The 22,465-nt window shown below is 48.0% G+C and overlaps 2 protein-coding genes across 2 annotated transcripts in view; one reads left to right on the top strand and one right to left on the bottom strand.

The window, feature by feature from the left end:
* Positions 1-5,765: 5,765 nt before the first annotated feature.
* Positions 5,766-11,326, top strand: SOD3 (superoxide dismutase 3). The gene is made up of 2 exons (XM_082462065.1): positions 5,766-5,973; positions 9,606-11,326. Exons 1-2 carry the CDS (start codon positions 5,816-5,818, stop codon positions 10,354-10,356), a joined length of 909 nt encoding a protein of 302 aa, XP_082318191.1. The 5' UTR covers positions 5,766-5,815; the 3' UTR covers positions 10,357-11,326.
* A 5,962-nt stretch (positions 11,327-17,288) lies between these two features.
* CCDC149 (coiled-coil domain containing 149) overlaps positions 17,289-22,465 on the bottom strand; it is a 100,998-nt gene continuing 95,821 nt past the window's right edge. The window contains 2 exon segments of the mRNA XM_082462066.1: positions 17,289-19,745; positions 19,748-20,136. Of these exon segments, the coding sequence (XP_082318192.1) occupies positions 19,668-19,745; positions 19,748-20,136 (467 nt within the window). The 3' untranslated portion in view covers positions 17,289-19,667.

Raw genomic sequence — 22,465 nt, 5'->3', positions numbered from 1 at the left:
TGTGGAGAAAGACCAGTGTGAAAAGCTTCTGATGCTAAGATGGGCAAAAGCTGGAGACACACTCAAACAGTTCCATGCTTTGGTCCCCAGCTGGGGTTGCCAACAGCTCCTATTATATCCCTACTATAAGGAGGATGTCTTAAGACCCAACCCTACTCCTTCTGTTCTCTCCAAGAAGGGCAAGATGGATCCTGCACAGCTGGGCCTGGGCCCAGAAGAACAGTCAGGAGGTTGACTGCTTTATAAGATTGCTCCAAAATCCCGTGAAATGCAAGTCAAGGTATACTATTAGGGCCCTAACGCAGGACCATCTAATCTTCCAGATGGTGCTGCCCCTCTGGATTTATCTCTGGGTGGCCTTGGTGGGTGATGGTGGTTTGGAGGCTGTAATGGGAGTTGCTACCCACTCCATTTGAGACCGTCACTTAAGAAGGGCCAGGACCCTACTGGATTCATTTTCTAAGTGACACACATGGTTGCGTCTCTATTTTCCTCCCTGGGCTTCAAATCTGAGGCTTTTTGAATTCTGTCAGCATTTAGACTTCCTAATTCCTTTTCTAAAGTAGAGGCTGAGACAGAGGACCTCTTCTGTACAGTTTCTTCCAGCATCAATTATCTTTAATCCTAGGAGTAAAGAACGTTATATCACTTCTGGCCCCTAGATTCTATTCTCTACATGTTGCAGGTTTGTGCATTTTGTACAAGCTCCCTGGGGGTTTTCTGTCCATCTTCTTTTGTTAGTTTGGTTGTTCTGAAGGTGTGGAGAAAAGGAACAGCGCCAGGCTGGCCATCTGAGTGCGGAGAGTTTTTCTTCCTCCTGGTGAGGTTTCAGGGTGTGTGTCTGAAGAAGCCAGCAGGGCAAAGGTGAAGAGATGGTCTGTGAAGCCTCAGAACTGGTGAGGTGGAAGGTCACCAATCTGAAGGCTCAGTGAACTGGGCTCAAGTTCTTCCTCTGCACCTAACAGGTGTGACACTGGACAAGTCAATTAAGCACCGTGGGTCTCAGTTTCGTTATTTGTAAAATATGGGAGTGACATTGGGGAGGATCTATGGTCCTTCATATATAGGCCTCTTCAAATGGATTAGAAGCCACCTGAACTAAGGCTATGATTTCTATATCTTCACAGTCATGATGCCCAGTGCAGAATCTGGCACATAATTGTATCAGTTAGGCATGAATTTGGCTGCTAGTAACGGAAACCCACTAATAGTGGAACACATTGAGGTTATATTCTCCTGTTACAAGAAAACTACAACTGTACTGGTATTGGTTAAGGTGCTCAGTGAGACACTTTCCTTCCCTTTAGATTTAATTTTTTAATTTATTTTTTCAGTGGAGTTTTTGAGGACCAAGGTCCTTTCCTTCTTTTCCCCTTCATCCCGTGCATGTTGGCTTTTGTTCTCATTCTCACTGACTAGAGTCCCAAGGGAGCTGCCACATTGCTAGGCATCAAAACCATGTTCAAGACAAGAGGAAGTGGAAGCAACCTAAGTGTCCATCAACAGATGAATGGATAAAGAAGATGTGGCACATATATACGATGGAATATTACTCAGCCATAAAATGGGACGAAATTGGGTCATTTGTAGAGATGTGGCTGAACCTAGAGTCTGTCATACAGAGTGAAGTAAGTTAAAAAGAGAAAAACAAATACCATATGCTAACGCATATATATGGAATCAAAAAAAAAAAAAAGGTCATGAAGAACCTAGGTGTAAGACGGGAATAAAGACACAGACCTACAAGAGAATGGACTTGAGGATATGGAGAGGGGGAAAGGTAAGCTGTGACAAAGTGAGAGAGTGGCATGGACATATATACACTAGCAAACATAAAATAGATAGCTAGTGGGAAGCGGCCGCATAGCACAGGGAGATCAGCTTGGTGCTTTGTGACCACCTAGAGGGGTGGGATAGGGAGGGTGGGAGGGAGGGAGACACAAGAGGGAAGAGATATGGGAACATATGTATATGTATAACTGATTCACTTTGTTATAAAGCAGAAACTGACACACCATTGTAAAGCAATTATACTCCAATAAAGATGTTAAATAAAAAAAAGACAAGAGGAAGGAGAAAGAGGCAGCACCAACCATTTCTGTCTCTTTTATAATGAAAGTAAGAGCCTCCCCCAGAGCCACATCAGGTTATGTCTCATTGGCTATAACTGGGTGACATGACCACCGCTAGCTGAAAGGGATGCTGGGAAAGCACGTGCCTGGCTGTCCAGCTTCTATAGTGGGAGGCAGCAAGAAGAGGGGTCAATAGGGCCATTGGGTCAACAAATATTTTAAGATAGATACAACTAGAAAGTAAGTTGAAAAATGCTTCTCTTTTCCCAAGTGGAATGTACCATGCAATTATTTTGAGGAAAGAAGTGCTTCATTGGATATGCTTTTAAATTATTCATACTGCTATTTTGTTTTTATGTGGCAAAACAGGAATGACCTACGTGTTCGCTCACAGGTATGGGCAGGAAGTGGAACTAGAGGCAGGGTCAGAGTTCGTGAAGAACTTAGCTTGGAGGGATTTCACTCTGATGTTTTCCTGAGAGAATACTTTGCACACACTCACCTTATGATCAGAAAGGCATTGCTTTCGTGTGCTACAATTGGTCTTCTCCTCACATGGCCAGCCAAGTGCAACTAGTTGAGAAGTTCCTGGTTCTGACTGGTTTCCATTACCTTGTGATTCACGCACATTTGAACAGAAGGGTGACACATTCACGGTGAAAAGGAAATTTCCCAGAATGTGGCATGGACACAGAATGCAGTCTCTCTTCTTCACTGAAGCGCAGTGCTATTAACACAACGAAAAGGTGCATGAAAATCACTTAACAAGTGCCCGGCATGCAAGAGGCACTGAATACATGTGAGATGGTATGATTTTATGACTGTTAATAAAAATGATGTTTCTTTTCTCCCTGCCCACCTTGCCAATAGCATCTCCTTTTTTCCATATTAACCTGACGTGTTTGGACAAAATGATAGGATCCAAGATTGAACTACACAGGTCCCTGGTCCCACTCCTATTCTCTGGGGGGCTTCTGAGAGAGCCTCAGGCAGGCAAGACACGCTTGAAGTTTTCTCAGGTATGTCTGAAGTACTCTGGTTGGATAAACTGTCATCACACAGAACCTGGCCTTCTAGGGATGCAACCTGCAACCCTAATTGTTGCTTTCAAAACTTTCTCCTCATGGTAACCACTTTATTTCCTGGTAGAATTTAATCCTATCAGTTTTTTGAACACAATGAAAAGGAAGTTATTTACAATGGATATCCCTGCATAAAAGAACTACCAAGTTCTCTAGCAGAGATCTCTTCTATACAGATAGAAGTGCTTTTGAATGCATCTCCTAATAATGGCTGATTTACAATGTTTGCTTGATTTTCTGTTGTCTTATACATTAACACTGGGGAAAGAACAGAGGTCAGTGTAGGTGTCTTGTTTGCAAGGCAGTCACTGATGTTACAGAGATAACTGTGAGGTATAGACTCATTTGTTGTTTCTAACTTTTCTTTCATCTCCCCTTTAGACTGGAAGGTAATAAAGTGTAATGATTAAGGGGCCAGGATTAGGAATCAGAGAATCTTGAGTTTAAATTTTGACTTTGCCATTTTATAGCTCTGAAACTTTGGGCCTATTACTTCTTTTTTTTTTTTAATTGAAGTATAACTGACCTATTATTCAGAAAGAATAATTATTCTTTCTGAACCTCCTTTCTTTATCTAGAAAGGGGGCAAATTAACACCCATCCCACAAAATTATTGCAAGCATTAAATAAAGTGTTCACTTCCAAGTGCAGAAAATGCAACCCAAACAACTTAAGCAAAAAGAGAATGTATTTGACTCACATAATGAAAACAGAGTTTCAGGTACAGCTGGATCCAGGGGCTCAAACACTGCAATTAAGTCCAAATTTCACTCTGCTTTTATTCCACTTCCCTCCATTGGCCCTATCCTCAGACAGATTCTCCCTTAGGGGCTGAAATAACTCCACTCTTTCCCCTCCAGTTTCAAGTCCACTGGGAAAGAGAAGATACCTCTCTTACAACAGTCCCAGCAAAAATGTCATTGAATCTCACTGGCTCTGAATGGATTATCCCAGAACCAATGCAATGTTATGACTGGTCAGGAGCCCACCTCTGGAGCAAGGGGTTCATCAACACCACTTGCATGGACTGAAAATGCAGTGGTTTCCAAGCAGGAAATTGAGGTGCAGTTGCCAGAGGAAAGGGCCATGAATGTTGGTGGGGTCGGGTGGGAGAAAAAGCAAATTTCCCCTAGAATGCCATAAAAAGGAAAGTGAATATGGACTTTAATATCAATCCTAGAATACCATAATGGAGGAAATCTTTCTCAGCCCTTAAAAGAAATAAAATTAGGTTAAGTGAAGAAAGTGCCACTGGATACAGTAGTTACAAACAGATATCATTATTACTTCAAGAACTGAATGAAATACAGATTTTTTTTAGTTGGATGAAAGATTCACAAAGAGAAACCAGATGTTTCAGGGTGGGGCAGAGTGGCGGGCAGCATCTGGAACTCGGAAAAGTCATTAGTCAAAGGCACCTACGCCCATCAACAGAATGCAGAGAGGCATGGATTGAGCTGACGATGCCTGAGTTCCCAGTGAGCCAGAAGGACTGATGTCGGGACACAGGGCTGGAGGCTCTGAGTTCTCAGAAGTCTCCACCTTATCTTGCGAAATGTCTGCCCCAGGACAAAGATCTTTAGTTTTTCTTCCTGCCAAGTAGAGGTTCCCAAACCTGGTTGTACCCCAGGATAATCAGCTTTCAAAAAGATGATTCCAGAAAGCCCTTGCTGGCAATGGATTCACTCAGCCTGCGATGGTGCCTGGAAGTCTAGATTTTGAACAAGCTGTCCTGCGGCCAGGACTAATGTTTGGGTCTTTAGGGACCCTGTCTATCTCTCCCCAGCTGCAGTCCCCACTCTGTACTGGATGGATCTGTTGACACCGCTGTTCCCCCCCCCCCAGAGTATGAACCCCAAAGGGCAGGGACTCTCCCAGGTTTGGGTACCAGCACACAGTGGAGTGCGCACCCACTAAGCGTTTGTTGAAGGAAGGCTGACAGGCAGACAAGCAGGCGGGCAGGCTGCCTTTTCCCATGTGGACTTTTCTGGGGAAAAAAGCTCCTTCTGGAAAGAGCTGCTGTGATTGAGAAAAGATCATGGCCGCAAAGGAAGAAAGGGCCTTGGGGGAGGGAAAGATTCATGGTTCTCTCGGACCACACTCTTTTAAAAGACTCTTCCATAACTTTAATAAGGACGCGAGAACAGGATGCGCGTGATAACGTCTGGGGCATCGGGTTAGCCTCGCCTCCCCATTTTACAGATGATGAAACAGAGGCACAGGGAGTTGGTCCAGGAGCACATCCTTAGGAAGGGGCACAGCTGGGACTCTGCAGCCTGAGTCCCCACCTGCGTCTCACCTCGCACAGGTGTGGCCTCACAGTTCTGGAGGAAACATCACGCATATTTGCGGGCGTCCATTTCCATCTTAGATGCATCCAGCAAAAATAAATCAATAGCTGAGGAAATCAGGGGAGAGCAAAGGGCCTCTCAAGAAAGAGACCATTGTACATGTCTCCAAACAGGCTATTTTCGGTCTACTTTTTATTCCCCTGCTACACCCTGAAGGTCACTTGCTACGTCTGCACAAACCAGTGAAGTCACGAAAAGGAATACTTGGCTAGGGAACGCGGGGCTGTGGGGGGAGGTGACAGAGCTGGAGGGGGTGAGGCAATTCCACAACAAGGACTGCCTGGCCGGCTTCCCTCCCTAAACCGGCCCAATGACCTTCTTTCCTTGCGCTGACCACTCCCCCGAGGCTGCCCTGCACGGCCACAAACAGCCCGGGAGCCGCTCCGTGTTCCTGCGACCGGCTGGCGGCTGGCGGGGTGCTGCTCCCCAGGTCCCAGGAGGGAAAGCTCTCTTGGAAGAGCTGGAAAGGTGAGTGCGAAGTCGAGGTTCATTTCGTTCTTCTCCGAGTGTGCTTATCGAGTTTGAAACTGGGGCGGGGCATCCAGCCTCTCCTAGGAGAAGGATATGATCATTTTCGTGGGAGAGAAACACGCTTCTTGACAGAGCCCTGCTGCTGTAAAGCAGGGGAGTGGGGAGGCGGGGAGAGGGGTGAGGAAGGCAACGGGGGAGGAGAAACTGACTGGTCTCGGATCTGCTGATGCCAGGCCAAGAGGCCCTCAGCGTCCTCCGGGTTAGAGAAAAAAGAAATCTGGAGTGAGGAAGGCGGATGTTTCTGGATGTTGCCTGGCATGGGTGGTGAGGAAATCCACCTGCTTAGGGGGGGCACAAAGGGAGGGCCTGGCTGGCTCAGGCGCACAGCCGGGACCCCTTCTCGGAGGGCGCCCAGGCATTAGAACACACCGGAGCCTTCGCGGGGGCCGCAGCCTTCGCAGACCCGGACCCAGGAAGGAGGCACCGGCTCGGAGGCTTGCTTTGTCCCCTGTCTCTGATACCTGTGTTCTCCCCTCTGGACCAAGCGGGCCCTCCAAACACCACTTGGTCATCCACAGCTCACACTGAGTGAGAGACTGAGCCAGAAGGGTGAGCCTTGTGCGGGCGGGCCTTGAGGGCTCGAGGTGAAAAGCTTAAGACCCAAGGAGTCAGGGTTTACCGGGGATTTAAGAAGAATTCTCTTTTTAAGAGAAAAACATCTCCTTCAAGTGTTCGTTATGACCCAAGCATTCTTGGAAAAGAAAGCTTTGTGGACACATCCAAAACAATCTGTTTCTGCTGTATGTTTTTAAGGAAATACCTCCCAATCGGCAGAGCCCTCCTGAGGGCCAGGACTGGTTCAGGAGGAGAGGGGTGGTCGGTGATGATGGAGACCTTGAAGCCAAGGTCTGGCCTCGGGGATACTCCTCCATTCCCACCCCCACTCCCTGGGGCTTCAGCGTAGTAACCAGGCCACATCAGAGGGGGTTCCCTTGATGTCACTTTCTGGACTTCTCCTACCTGTCACTTCTTCTCGGAGCCTTTCCTGGCCACCTCCTCCTCCCACGGCTGCAATAGCATCTTTCAGCTGATGGTCCTGAAATCCCTATCAGCAGTTTCTCTCTGATAGCTAAGAGGTGCCATTTACTAGGAATTTTCTATGTAGCAGGCTCTGGGCTAAGTGCCTTGATGAGAGCTGTTCAGTGTGGTGCCTAAGCCTTGGGCTTGGAGCAGACCACACCTTTTTCAAATCCTGCCTCAGCTATTATTGAATGTGTAACCACAGGCAAGACACTTGCCTTTCTGTGCCTCAGTTTCCTGCACTTTAGAATGGGCATAACAATGCACCCACCCCAGAGGGTTTTTGTGAGGCTTAAATGAATGAACACATGCTAAGTGCTTTTAACAGTGCCTTCACGTGTGTTCAGTAAATGCTGGCAATTCTAATTGTGTCTTTTAAGCTCACAGTAAGACTCCAAGATAAGTATTATTATCTCTATCTGCGGATAAGAAAACTGAGGTTCAGAGAGGAGGGGGAGCCCAACTAGAGTTTGCAGTCCAGCATTTTCTCTGCTACTCTGCAACCAAAATAACAATTATGCTAACTCTTAAAGAGTAAGTAAAGTGGCAGAGTCAGGCTTCAGGTCCAGTGAGTTCCGGAATCCATTCTTTTAATCACCACACTAGACAGCCTTTCTGTAATGGTTATGGAAAGAATAAACACTCAACCCCAGAATTTAATTTTAAAATGGCACCTGCTTGGGGGTCAGAGAAGGCCTTTGAAAGTGCAGTTGACCCTCAAACCAGCTCTTTGGAGGTAGCATTGATCCCTGTGGGCAGACTGAAAAATGTGAAAATAGCCTGGCATCTCATATCTCGTTTACTCCTCCTGGTGGCCCTTGGTGGTCTTACCAGCCTTGTTTTACAGCTAAGAGAGAGTCAGTAACTTCCCCCATGATATTGCGGTTATGCAATATGGTATATGTGTCTCACCATAAAATTCCTGGTTGGGTCCCAGAATCTTTGATGGAGCTTAATCAAAACAAAGCAACTCATGCCCACTGAATCAGAATCTCTTAGGGTGGTGCCTGGGCGTCTGAATTTTAAGAACCAGAATCTGATGTGCAGCCAACACTGAGAACCCCTCCCAGTCACACTGCCTCTTCCAAAGGCCAGAAGCCCCATTTACAACCGTCTGCTGAACATCCCACCTGGGATCTCGCATCTCAGCAGGCTCGGGTTGAACTTGCCCTCTCTCCCTTCTTCTCGGGGCCTGGTACCACCATCCATCACCCAGTCTCCCCTGCTGGGAACTCAGTCATCCTCAACTCCTCTTCCCCACTGCCAGTGGTACCCAAAATGTCTCCTGTATCCATGCTGCCTCCACCTTGGTAAAAGCCTTCACCACTTCTGGTCTGGATCGCTGCTACTGCCTCCTAACTCATCACCCTCTGACTACCTCTATTTCTCCGCTGTGTCTCCATTTCTTCTTGTCCTTCTCCCCTGTCCTCTCCATCCCCCAAATCCAGCCCACATCCTTTCTCCTGCCAGACTTAATGAACTAAAAACTATCTCAACACTCACTTTTCTGCTTAAAAACTTCCACCAGCACTAGCCTCCTGGCTAATAACCACACACCTTAGCACAGAAAAGCCAGCCCTTCCATCCCTGGCTCAGCGTTCCCTCTTCAGCCTTGACTCCTCTCTGGTGGCACAGGCCATGTTCCAGCCACACTGAATTACCCCATCCCCAAAACGAACTGTGTCCCTTCACAGCCTGTGAACACATCATGTTGTGCCTCCTGCCTGAAATGGACTTCTGACCTGGCTTGGCTGAAAAACTCCTACTTGTCTTGTGGGACCCTTAAAAGTCACCTCCTCTGGGAAGCCCTCCTGGAGTCTCCCAGGGAGATGGGCACTCCTTACTCTGTCCTTCCCCAGAACAAGGCTCCATCTTCAGTTACAGGATGACATTGGAATGATCTGATGACACATCTGTCTGTCAGTGAACTCCTCATTCAACATTCACATATTAAACATCTACTGCCAAGTGCAGGCCCAGATGCTGCAGATACTGATGAATAAAACTGAGTTTCTAGCTTTAGTCTACTGAGCACGGCAGAGAAGAGGGGATAGGGCACTTCAGAGAGAAGGCACAGCAAGTGCAAGAAGCGCGGCAGCAAGCCTTATGCTGCCTGTGTAAGAGAGGATGCAGAAAGAGAGCAGCAGGAGATGAGGGGCAGAGATGAGGAGAGGGAGGAGATCTGGAAGGGCCATGAGAGCCTCCCTCATGTATCCTGAGACAACCCCCCACCCCTGGGCCAATTGTCCTGGACTCCCCACGCTATGGAGATGGGACTTGGGAGGACCATCATCAGATTTGTGGCTCAGAAAGATCCTCCTGAGTTTCTTGAGATTATGTGCCATCCATCTTTACAACCACAGCACCTAACGCAGTTCCTGGAACGCAGCAGGCCCTGAAGAGACAGGGGCCGAAAGAATAAAAAGCACGCTAGGCAAGGAAGCCCCTTGGCGGGAAGGGTTTGGATTCAAGGGCACCGGGGTCCCTGGGATTCCAGGTTTCCAGTGACTAAGTCTCGCTCTGCCCCCACCCCCTGGGGGTGCCCGCAGGTGCCCGACTCCGGCCATGCTGGCGCTGCTCTGTGCCTACCTGCTCCTGACGTCCGGCGCCTCGGACGTCTCCACCTACCCGGACCTGGAGCAGCCCGGCTCCCGCATAGGGGAGCAGATCCGTGACATATACGCCAAAGTGACGGAGATCTGGCAGGAGCTGATGCAGCGGTGGGCGGCGGGCGGCGGCCAGGACGCCGCGCTCTACGCCGCCTGCCCGGTGCTGCCGTCGGCCACGCTGGACGCGGCGCAGCCCCGGGTGAGCGGCGTCGTGCTCTTCCGGCAGCTCCGGCCCGGCGCCTTGCTTGAGGCCTTCTTCCATCTGGAGGGGTTCCCGGCCGAGCCCAACGGCACCAGCCGCGCCATCCACGTGCACCAGTTCGGGGACCTGAGCCAGGGCTGCGACTCCACCGGCGCGCACTACAACCCGCTGGCCGTGCCGCATCCGCAGCACCCGGGCGACTTCGGCAACTTCGTGGTGCGCGACGGCCAAGTCTGGAAGTACCGCTCCGGCCTGGCCGCCTCGCTCTCCGGCCCGCACTCGATCGCGGGCCGCGCCGTGGTGATCCACGAGGGCGAGGATGACCTGGGCCGCGGTGGCAACCAGGCCAGCCTGGAGAATGGCAATGCGGGCCGCCGGCTCGCCTGCTGCGTGGTGGGCCTGTGCGGGCCGGGGCCCTGGGCGCGCCAGGCGCAGGAGCACGCGGAGCGCAAGAAGCGGCGGCGAGAGAGCGAGTGCAAGGCCAGCTGAGCCCCCCACCCCGGGCGGCCCGAGAGATCCCTCCACGCCCCAGACCCATTCCATGTGCCCTGGGAGCCCCTCCACGCCCTGACACCCCTACAAGTGCCTGAGATCCCCTCCGAGTACCCCAAGACCCCTCTACGCCTGACACCTCTCCAAACTCCCGAGATTCCCTCCATGTGGCCCAGGCCCCCCTCTACGTGGATCTATCTGTGCTGTGACACCTCTTCCAAGCACCCTGAGACCCCTTCTACACCCTGACACCCCTCCAAGTGCCCCAGGATCCCCTCTACACCCTGACTCTCCTCCAAGCTCCCAAGATGCCCTCCATGTGACCCAGGACCTCTTCTACACATCCCAGGATCCCTCCATGCCTTGACACCACTCCAAGAACCCTGGGACACCTCTACACCCTGACACCTCTCCAAGTGCCCAAGATCTGCTCCGTGTGACCCTCGTCCCCACCCTCTTATCTTGATTTTTCTCCTTCTGCTCCCAGAGACACTCCCTACTCCGAGGTACCACTTCTGCCATGGCTAGGATCTCGCCGAAAATCCCCTCCACCCTGAGGTCTCCAACCATGTATACTGAGACACCCCCTTTCATCCTGAGGGCACCCGGAGCTCTGAGGACCCCCAGAGATACTGAAATATCCCCATTTACCCTGAGGGTCTTTCAGACTCCCCCCTTTCCACCCTGGCACCCTTGCCCTCACCCTGTGAGCCCTGAGATCCCTCAATGCCCTAAGAACCTACCTACCCCCACCCCCTTTAGGTTCCTCCTAGGCACTCTGAGACCCCTCTTGAGGTTTCCTCTCCCGCTCCCCCTCCCCAGCATGTGCAGTGCAGCCTGCACTTAGGCACCCCTGCCCCGTGTCTCCAGCTCTTCCCCCAACCCCACACCCCAGAGAGCTGCTCCTCTGTGGGCTGTTTGGCAGTCTTTGTGTTGCACATTAAAAACTTAGCAATTCAGTACTGCATGGGGGCCTTGGTTACTTTTTTGGTTTATTTGAGGCTTCTCTCCCCACTCAGCTATTCTTTGGGGAATGGCAAAGATGCGTCCCAAACCTCTTAGGACTTCTCCTTCTCCCCTGCCCAGCTCTGCTGGCTGCAAGGCTCAGTCACTGATCATCACGCCTTTGGGGTGTGGCTCGCAAGAGGGAGGAAACCAGGATCACTTAGGGAAATGGGGAAAAAAATACAGCTTCCTGGGCCACATGCCAGAGCTGTAGAATCCAAAGAGAGAGGAGAAAATCTATTTGCAACAAGCTTCCCGGTGATTCTGATGCTGGAGCCGCTGGCCTGGCATAGGCGGTACACCAACTCACTGGGCCCAGTGGCCTCTCACATCTGCCTCTGTGGGAAGCCTGAGGTCCATTTCCCACAGGGCGGAGACAGGGCCAGTGAGGCAGTGTCCCTGGGCAAGTTATAGGGAGGTTGGTGTTGGTATCTAAAGTTGTCAGCCTTCTCCACAACCAGGACAATGCTCTTCTTGACTTCTTGATACAAAAGCAGTTGGAAGCAGTGGGGTCCAAAGGCAGGTTGGTCTTGATTAAGGCTTGATGGAGGTTCTGCCTCTCTTTGTGAAAATTATAATCTATACACAGACTAGATCAGTCTTGTGTATTCACTTTCATTTATTGAATAGAAGTATCCATCCTGGGGTAGACCCACTTCCTAGCTGTGGCTTTCCCACCCTGGTTCCTCAGAGGCAGCTTCTGTTTCTCCCAGACTCTTAAGGCAGTGAGTCAAACTGAACCTTAGCCAGAAAGCCATCCCCAGTGGTTATTTTTACCTCTTACTAGGACTACTTTTTTATTTAAAACCCTTTCCTTGAGCCCAAGCGACAACTGGGAAGAAAGGCTATTGCCTGGTGAATTTGCTCCACCAACTGGTTCTCACTGGTTTTGAAACTGAGCAGGACTCTGCGAGGACTTCCCAGGGACAGACCCCTTGTGTCCCCCCCACCCCCACCCCACCAGTTTGTATAAAAGCTCTAGCCTCCTACGCCTTCCCCAGGTTCCAGAGAGCAAATTTAATCACAGAAGTGAGAAAATGCAGAAACAAAGGAAAACAGTCAAGCAAGACAATAATAGTCTAGTTATGAAACAAAGTCAAGGACCTCTAGTTCCTCCTCAAGTGCTATAGAGAATATCCTGAGCCATATCCTTGAGCTGTTTTGCAGATACTAAAACCCTCACCAGGTAGAAGAGGTTAACAGCATGCTGACCACCAGCATGTAGACCCCAGACTGGTTGGAACCAGAAGGTTGATGACTGAGATTCCTGAAACATCACCCTGTCGTCATCACCAACCAACCAGAAGGATGTCCACGAGCTGATCGTGCACCCTGTGACCCTCTCCCTCACCTTGCCTTTAACCCTTCCCTGAAAGCTATCAGGGCCTTTGGGTCTTTTGAGCATGAGCTGCTCATTCTCCTTGCTTGGCCCCATGTTGGGTGCCTTGCAATAAACACTATACTTTCCTTCACCACGAGGCAGTGTCAGTAGATTGGCTTTACCGCATGTCAGGCGAGCGGTACCAACTTTGGTTCGGTGATGGTTTGAAATATTAACTTGAAATGCACGGGTCAGCACTGAAAAGGGAATTAGCAAACTGAGTCTTTAAATATCCTGATTTCAAATAGAGGCATTTGCCTACCCCTGCAGTTAAAAGTTGTGAAAACAAGGCAGCAATTACGTAGGAACACACGATGGACAGGAATAAAAAGCCAACACCCCATCTTTGACTCTACCGCCCAGATTATAGGTTAATTCAGGATCATCAAGGGAAGTTTGCACTTATTTTTCAGAAGGAGGCTGGTGCTTCTTATTGCTTGTCTTCTGTCTTGGTCTGTTCGGCCTGCTATCACAAAACACTGCAGACTGGGTAGCTTATAAACAATAGAAATTTATCTCACAGTTCTGGAGACTGGGAGTCCAAGATCAGGGTGCCAGCATCGTCAGTGAGAGCCCTCTTTGGGACTCATAGCCCATACCTTTTTGCAGTGTTCTCATGTGGTAGAAGGGGTGAGGGATCTCTTTCAAGCCTTTTTTAAGGCAGCAATCTCATCCATGAGGGCTCCCCCTTCATGACTTTGGGACCCCCCTACCAAAGGTCTCACCTTCTAATACCATCATATTTGGGGGTTAGGATTTCAACATATGAATTTTGGGGGGAACACAAACATTCAGACCACAGCACCTTCTGTTTTTAGTTTCTCTCTTCACTACCCTTGACCCCCCAGACTGAAGAAATACCCTCGCAGATCCGCTTCATTTCTGTCGTGTCCATTCATGGGAGTGGGATTGATAAACTATTCTATGGGGCTCCAGAGCCAAGAAACAAAGAGAGGAAATAATAGAGGGGCACATTACAGTTCACTATAAGGGCCAGGAATGTATATAGCACAGGGGCTGACAGTTCAGGCTGAGGTAGAAAGGCCTGTTTGGAACCTCAGCTCAGCCACACTTACAAGCTGTGTGACCTGAGCAAGTCACTTCACCTCTCTGGGCCTGAGCTCTCTCATCCGTAAAATAAGACTATCACATTGGACTGTTGTGAAGATTAAATCAAGAGTTACTCATGAGAGGTGTATAGCATAGTGTGAAGGCCTAAGGATCTAATGAATGTCTAACTAATAACAATGGCTAAGGTCAAAAATAGCTACCTGGTCATGGATTGGATGACCTTGAAAGGTAGTGAGTGTCGTGTCACTAGAAGGATTCAAGTAAAGGCAAGGCTGCTACCTCTTCGGTTTGGAAGAAGGATTTCCGCATCCATTAAGAGGCCAGCTGAGATGAATTCTGTGATCCCAACTCTTGGGGGGAGGGGCCAAGATGAAGGAAAGACTGGCGCCCATAAGGGCAGGCATCTGGCTCCCGCACAGAACCGGATGTGTGCCACCAGACCCGCCCACAGGACCCCATTTGGCCCCTGGAGGCTATTTTTACTCCTCTCCTCTTACAGATCTATTTTGTTAATCTTCTTATATTTGCTGTTTTGACTTCCCAGCCAGCTTGCTAATCAGTTTTCCTATTTGACTCACAGGGTTTGCGTTTGTCACTGAGACTTAAACACACACTTGTTTTGATTTCTTTTTGTAAAATTAGAAGCGTTTGATGTAATGACTCTACCTAGACGCAGCTGGTAAAGTGAGAATAATGCTCCAGTTTGCACAGTTTAAACACAATGTCGACAATAATTAGAAATGCTATCTTTAGATGTTTAGGATAAGCTTTTTCTCCGAATTGCAGTGAATTTTTCTTCCAAGTGGGGCTTTTCAGTGCATGTATATACAGAAATACTAAAAACGTAAGAAAATAGAGCAAATCAGTGAGTGCTTTGGTCAACTTGAAAGATGGCAGGAAATTAACTAACTGATTTTAGATCTGGCGTTTTTGACTGAATGCATAAAATCTTTACATTCTCCATATTTTTCACGACTAGCATATGATCTAATAATTTTAGGGACGGATTGCAAGTGATAAGTTGCTACAATATGCTAGAAGCTATGCTCAGCCTAGCCTTGGCCTTCGGCGAGGGTGGGAGAAGGATAACGTAAATAATACCGATGATTGACCACCTACATCAGGAAAATTACATTTTAATTTCAGGTAACAAAAAAGATATAGTTATGATACATGATGATCATAGACCCACTAAATCAAGGTCTACAACTGAATAGAAGTTACTTTGTTTAAATCAAATTACAAAACAGCAGCTATCTGCTTTTTTTTTTTTTTTAAGTAAGTCCGTTGTTTTAAATTTAATAGGCTATCACTGGCCTTCGCCAAGATCCCAAAATATATTCCTGGGCTCATATAGATTCCAGAAAATCATACTTGTCAGTATTATGCAAACTTTCCCTAAGAATCCGAAAAAAATCCTCATTTGGTAAAGAGGTGTTATGAAATGTAAGGCGGAACATCTATATCTAACATTTTAAATTACCTTCAGGCTGTATCAACTTGTTTTGTTTTGTTTTTGTGAACAACTGTAATATCGAGAGATGGGTCCTTCTTATTTTTCTGCTTATTTCTAATTAGATTCACTGCCTAGCTCTCTACTGCATCTCTCGAATGTTCAAATTTTTCTCTGTTCAGAAAGACATCTGGAAAACAAGGAATATATTAATGTAGTGAGTTGAGGGGAATCCTTTAGGTTTTTTGACATCCTAACTGAATCATATGAAGGTACCCTCAGTATTATTAAGGAGGAAGATTGTTCCAAAGGGAGGCTTCCAAAATGAAAGCAGAGGGCAGAGAGGGAAGGGACTCAAATAGAGAACTTCTTCAAAGAGAAATAAGGCATCAAGTCACAGGGCTACAGGAAACAATCCAGCCAGGAGAGAGCCACGGGTTTTAGAGGAAACCAAGAGCGGCAAAGGCATGCTGTGATTTGAAAGAGACAGAAAAGGTAACCTTAATGAGCAAGTAGCTGGTCTTCGAAATTCTTTAGAGAGAAGATTGGACGTCCATTTGGAACAATTCAGATGGTGAACTGGGGTGCAAATGCTCCCAGAAGGAATAACACATCCCCAAATTCACTCCAACACATGAATGACTGATACTAGAACTCTTTTTGTAGAGTTTCAAGTCATGATGGTGATATGTGTCTGGGAGTGAGGGCACAGAAAGAGGAAAAATGATGGGAAAATGAATTTCGCTTCCTTAAGACTGCCAACTAGGAGCAGGTTCCAGCAGGGATTGAGCTGAATACCATCGGGGGCCTCCTAACTACAGAGGCTGTTTCAGGAGAAGGAGAAAGGGGGAGGGGGAGAGGAAGGTGCAGAAGAGGCATGGAAAGAGGAGTTAGGGATGAGAAATGTCTGGTTTACAAAAACCAATCCATTTCCACAGGCCTTAATTAAAAGAATGACAAACACTCATATGTAAAAATCCACACCTAAAGGCTCTCAGGTACAGAGCGATCACAAGAAATGCAGAGTGTGCAAACAAGCTTTCATTAAGAGACCTGTCAGCTCGGTTTCATTTATCCAGACTGTTCAGCATTCTGCTGGCAACTGAGCTGGAAAAATAATGGAAAGACAGATACACTTGAAGAGGTAAACAAAGGTGGGAACGTTTCAGCTGCAAAGTAGGACAGATAATAAAGAAGTCAGGGAATGGGAGAGATGAGATGGCGTTTTTCTTAACAAACAAACAAATAAAAACCACCCCTCCCTCAACTCCACACTCATCAGTAATGTAATATTCTGGCTTTTAAAAGAAAAAATAAAACAAGAACAGACATGTGGGGTTCAGAGACAATGCTATTGGTGGCCTACTCAAATCTACTCAAATCTATTCCCCGCTCTGCTACACTTCCCAAGACCTGATTTTGTTTTAGTGTTCACCCTTTTAGAGTCTACATGTCCAGGGACAAGGCTCCTCTCCAATTCAGAGGATGATCTTGATGAACCTAAGCCCATCAGAGTAATTTCACCTTCCTTGCTAAGGACTGTTTTAGACATAGACATGTGACATGGTCATATAGGCATGTGACAATTCTGACCAATGAAATGTGACAAGAACTGGGTTACTTGCTCTTAAAACACACACACACACACACACACACACACACACACACACACAGAAACTTCCTTCTGCTTTTGGACACAGATGTGAGAACAGGTGATGGCTGGAGCTGTTGCAGCCATCTTGTTAGCATGAGGGAGTAGATGACACCGAGGCAGGCAGAGCAGGAAGACAGAAACTCAGATCCTTGATAACTTTCTTGAATGAACCAGCCCTGCCTGGCATTCCCTACTTCTTAAGTTCTTGTTATGCAATATAATTCATTTCCTTATTGTTTAAGTTTCTTAAAGTGTGAACTGTAGCTAAGAGTACCCCAACTGATGCAGGGTTATCTGGTGGAGTAGGGGACAGAATGCAATACATTTTCACAATGACTCTTAAAAAGACAAAAGACAACCATAAGTAATTGCTGAAACTCTTTTTAATGTCTGTGGAACAGAAGAACCATGTTGAGTTGGGATAGCAGAGGTGGGACAGTGTCACATGTATGTACAGGGCAATGTCAAGATTACAAATATGACAGGATCACCTCATTGGCTCCAATTCCATCTAATACAAGACCCCCCCAGGCTGATTGGATACACAGAGCTTAGGTTATCGCTCCCTATGACCCTCTGCCCTGAACCCCATACTCTGGGACTCATGGCAGTTTTCTTGCCCATGATGGAATGTGTAGGAGTTTATTATAAGCCCTGATTTCCAGAAGGTGATGAATGGACCCTAAAGACATGCACCTGGCCAATTGTGTGTCAAAACCAAGGCTTCCGTGGGGAGAGATTTTTCTTTTTATTATCATTGTATTAAATCTGGCTGTGTTTTCCTTTGGTGGCTTTGGCGTCCCATGCAGTAGTGTTAAACATTTGCAGAGAGTTTAGGCCTGGTGCAGCAGGAAGATGATTTCTGTGGCTGCTGGCTTGGGCAAGCTTTGCAGCTGCAGAAGCGACCTCCCTGGAGGGGAAGGTGAGGGGATGAGTCTGGGAAGGGGGAGAGGCTGGAGCATGGAGGGATGAATGGGGCATTGGGGCCTGACGGGCAGCGGTAGATATCGTGTCCTGCTCACCGGTAGCCACAGTGCTCTGCCTCAGGCGTGCCTGCATCCCGCTAGGTGATGAGGGTGAACTCAGGTGAGTGGGAAGAAAGCAGCTGGAGGTCCACCCAGGGTGCATTTGGCAGAGGATGGGACCCTCTGGTCTGCATCTTGCCCTCCTTCAGAGCAAGACAGTGCAAAGTCTGATGGATCCCACCCAGCTGGCAGAGTGATGTCAGGAGATAAATGTGGCCGGGAAGTTTTGGGGGCGGGGGGTGGGGGGAGGCGGCTGGCCACCCACGTGCCTGCAGGATTCACACCTGGGATCCCAAGCCTGGTCTAAACCTCTGATTTCTAGGATGAATTGATGAATTTTCTACCTCTCCCACCTTGGGAACTTCTCTTTTCCCTGCAGGAGAGTCTCTCAAAGGAGTCCTTCTGGTTCTCAGGGACGTTTTGAGCTTTGGGATCTAGTTTTAGGTCTTCCTGGAGAAATGAACTGCGTTCAGCACAAAGAAAGGTCTGTCATTTGATGAGGCTTCAACGTGCTGCAGCGCCAGATGCCGCCTAGAAAAGTTAATTTTATCCCTAAGGAAAGAAGCAAGTGGGGGTGACCACTCTCTGCTTTTCCACTCTTGGAGCTTGAACTTGGTTCCCTAGTCCCGTCCCCTCCCCATCATTACAAAGGCTGTAATGACGTTACTTTGTTTTTCCCTTTCTTTCCACTCTAGGGCCACGAGCTCTGTCTTTAAAACCCCAGTAGCCGGCAGCACAGGGGGAAGCAGCCGCAGCATTCTGTTGGAGGAATGATGCTACAGGTTTCAGGTGGTGGGGATTCTGGGTTGGCCCCTAAGCAGCTATATCTTGCCCCAACCCTACAGGACCATAAAACCACAAAACCCTATATGTAGCCCGGGATGAAGGGAGAGAACCAGCATTCCCAGGTTCTGGCTCTCATCTCATCTCAGAAACAAAACATCAAAACACCACTGGAGTCCCCACCCTCCCTGCGTATCCACAGCCACCACCACCCCCCGCCCCCCCCCCCCCCACCAGTCACTCCAGGTCGATTAATCCTCTAGAATTACAGGCTGGAAAATTCAGCTCTAGTAGTCAGCAGACAGGTCTCAACAGGGGCTGTGGATTTCAGACCGGAAGCCTAACCTTCTGAGCCCACTTAAGCCCCTTTCCGCCTGCCAGTCAATGCCACTACAGACAGCGCTGCGGGCAGGATGCCAAGAACACCCACGCTGGGAGGTCCTACCGGGCCCTGATGTGATGGAGAGGAGCCGGGGGCGGGGGGGGGGGGGGGTGCCCTCTGGACCCATTGTGCTTAATTACACCTTACTCTACAGCCTCCTAATCATTACAAAGACGGGGATCTGATTAAAAACCCCATCCGTTTCAAGCCCTTCCCATAATTTTGATCAACAACTTTAAACGCTAATAGAAAAACATCTTATCTCTAATAAAACAAGTGCTGACAGAAAGATGGATGTCGAAAACCAGCCATATGGCCGACACGATTCCGTGCCTGGCCACGTGCACAGCGTGCAGCTCCCGCAGAAAGAGACGACACGGAGAAGTTTGAGGACCCGCATTTAATAAATCGAACTGCGCTGGCATCATCAGAATATTCACAGTTTGCAACAGGAGCCGTGTGTCCTTTTTCGCTTGCAGACTCGGAGGTGTTTTAGGAGAAAGTGACTTCGGTGAGCTGTCCTGATGCTTAATTCTTTACCACCCCGGGTGCCTTCAATGTGTCATCATGCCTGACCTCGTTCCCCTCCAAGTTTTCATGGTGTTCCTCCTACCTCCACTCTCTGGGGCCTCTCCTTGCCGTCTTCCAGGGTGGGAGCTTCTGCTGCAGGCTGGCTGGACTCAGCAGAGTCCGGGCAAGGTTTGGGGCACGACCCACTGGCGGCCAGGCCCGGCGGGGATGGCCCCATCTCGTCCCTCCGACTCTCCACGGGACTCTCTCTTGTGACCCCTTCTGGTTTGGCAGCTGCCTGCTCCTCTGTCGGTTTCACGATTTCCCTTCCAAGCCTGTTTACTTCTTCTTCCTCAGAAGGTAGCTGGGGTAATGAGGGATGAAAGTGCTTGCGTTGGCTCCTGTGGCTCTGATTTGCTGGGGAGCTAACGGCGGGCCTCCCAGCGTCCTCCCGCACTGTCAACGCCTCGGCAGTGGCACGACTTTCATCTCGTTCTTGCTTCTGAGCCGCCCCTGAAACAGACCAGGGACAGTATCAGGATCAGCCCTTACTTCCCTCTCCTCCCAACCTCGGGCCCACTGCTGCGAGGCCTCCGACACAGAAGATGCTGCTGACGGGAACACAGGACCCACAAAAAAGAAAGCAGCCACTCTGGTGATTCCTGTGTCATTAATGGAGGGAAAGGGATCACGTGGGCCACGTCTGTAACCCCTCCTTTCCAGGCGCCTGGTTATCGCCTGCTTCGCTCTCTGACGGTGGTTCCTTATGCCCATGACATATTTAACCTGAGGACAAAGGTTTTGTAGGTTCTGTAGCTCAGGGAAGATCTGGGGCTCTTTAGTAATGAAACGAGGTTCTGGCTGCTCTCTGTGTGGGAAACAGAAGGAGAGTTAGGGAGGGATAGAGCACCTCCACCCCCATCTCCATCAGCACCTCATTCTTTGATGCAGACCGCTTGTGCTTTCTCACTTTCAATAAACTGCTATATGCAAAAGCAACTTCAAGCTCCCTACCCCGCCTCACTAAACTGTTCTTTCTAAACCTGTACAACAGAAATTCTCTAGCTGCAACTGGAGGGGGATGGGAGAGAACATGGGGCCCTGAGAGCCAGCATCCAGCCCCCATTTTCCTATTTGCTGGCTTTGTGATCAGGATGACCTGTTTGGCCTTCTTTTTTTTTTTTTTTTAACATCTTTATTGCAGTATACTTGCTTTACATTGTTGTGCTAGTTTCTGCTGTATAACAAAGCGAATCAGCTATATGCATATGTATATCCCCATATCCTCTCCCTCTTGCGTCTCCCTCCCACCCTCCCTATCCCACCACTCTAGGTGGTTGCAAAGCACCCAGCTGATCTCCCTGTGCTATGCAGCTGCTTCCCACTAGCTATCTGTTTTACATTTGGTAGTGTAGATATGTCCATGCCACTCTCTCACTTCGTCCCAGCTTACCCTTCCCCTTCCCCGTGTCCTCAAGTCCATTCTCTACGTCTGTGTCTTTATTCCTGTCCTGCCCTTAGGTTCATCAGAACCCTTTTTTTTTTAGATTCCATATATATGTGTTAGCATACAGTATTTGTTTTTCTCTTTCTGACTTACTTCACTCTGTATGACAGACTCTAGGTCCATCCACCTCACTACAAATAACTCAATTTTGTTTCTTTTTATGGCTGAGTAATATTCCATTGTATGTATGTGCCATGTCTTCTTTATCCATTCATCTGTCGATGGACACTTAGGTTGCTTCCATGTCCTGGCTATTGTAAATAGAGCTGCAATGAGCATTGTGGTACAGGACTCTTTTTGAATTATGGTTTTCTCAGGGTATATGCCCAGTAGTGGGATTGCTGGGTCGTATGGTAGTTCTATTTTTAGCTTTTTAAGGAACCTCCATACTGTTCTCCAGAGTGGCTGTATCAATTTACATTCCCACCAACAGTGCAAGAGGGTTCCCTTTTCTCCACACCCTCTCCAGCATTTATTGTTTGTAGATTTTTTGATGATGGCCATTCTGACCGGTGTGAGGTGATACCTCATTGTAGTTTTGATTTGCATTCTCTAATGATTAGTGATGTTGAGCATCTTTTCATGTGTTTTTTGGCAATCTGTATGTCTTCTTTGGAGAAATGTCTATTTAGGTCTTCTGACCATTTCTGGATTGGGTTGTTTGTTTTTTTGATATTGAGCTGCATGAGCTGCTTGTGAATTGGAGATTAATCCTTTGACAGTTGCTTCATTTGCAAATATTTTCTCCCATTCTGAGGGTTGTCTTTTTGTCTTGTTTATGGTTTCCTTTGTTGTGCAAAAGCTTTTAAGTTTCATTAGGTCCCATTTGTTTATTTTTGTTTTTATTTCCTTTCTCTAGGAGGTGGGTCAAAAAGGATCTTGCTGTGATTTATGTCATAGAGTGTTCTGCCTATGTTTTCCTCTAAGAGGTTTATAGTGTCTGGCCTTACATTTAAGTCTTTAATCCATTTTGAGTTTATTTTTGTGTATGGTGTTAGGGAGTGTTCTAATTTCATTCTTTTATATGTAGCTGTCCAGTTTTCCCAGCATCACTTATTGAAGGGGCTGCCATTTCTCCATTGTATTCTCTTGCCTCCTTTGTCAAAGATAAGGTAACCATATGTGTGTGGGTTTATCTCTGGGCTTTCTATCCTGTTCCATTGATCTGTATTTCTGTTTTTGTGCCAGTACCATACTGTCTTGATTACTGTAGGTTTGTAGTATAGTCCAAAGTCTGGGAGCCTGATTCCTCCCACTCCATTTTTCTTTCTCAAGATTGCTTTGGCTATTTGGGGTCTTTTGTGTTTCCATATAAATTTTGAAACTTTTTGTTCT

This window comes from Balaenoptera physalus (genome assembly GCF_965194825.1).
Source record: "Balaenoptera physalus genome assembly, chromosome: 5".
NCBI lineage: Eukaryota > Metazoa > Chordata > Mammalia > Artiodactyla > Balaenopteridae > Balaenoptera > Balaenoptera physalus.
The sequence above is the reverse complement of the archived record's forward strand: the minus strand, read 5'-3'. Positions and strand labels throughout refer to the sequence as shown.

Excerpts from the sequence above, each read along its gene's own strand:
- SOD3 (XM_082462065.1), top strand. The coding sequence starts at position 5,816 with ATGACCTTCTTTCCTTGCGCTGACCACTCCCCCGAGGCTGCCCTGCAC. Across the intron at positions 5,974-9,605 it reads CTCTTGGAAGAGCTGGAAAG|GTGCCCGACTCCGGCCATGC; the intron begins GTGAGTGCGAAG and ends GGGTGCCCGCAG.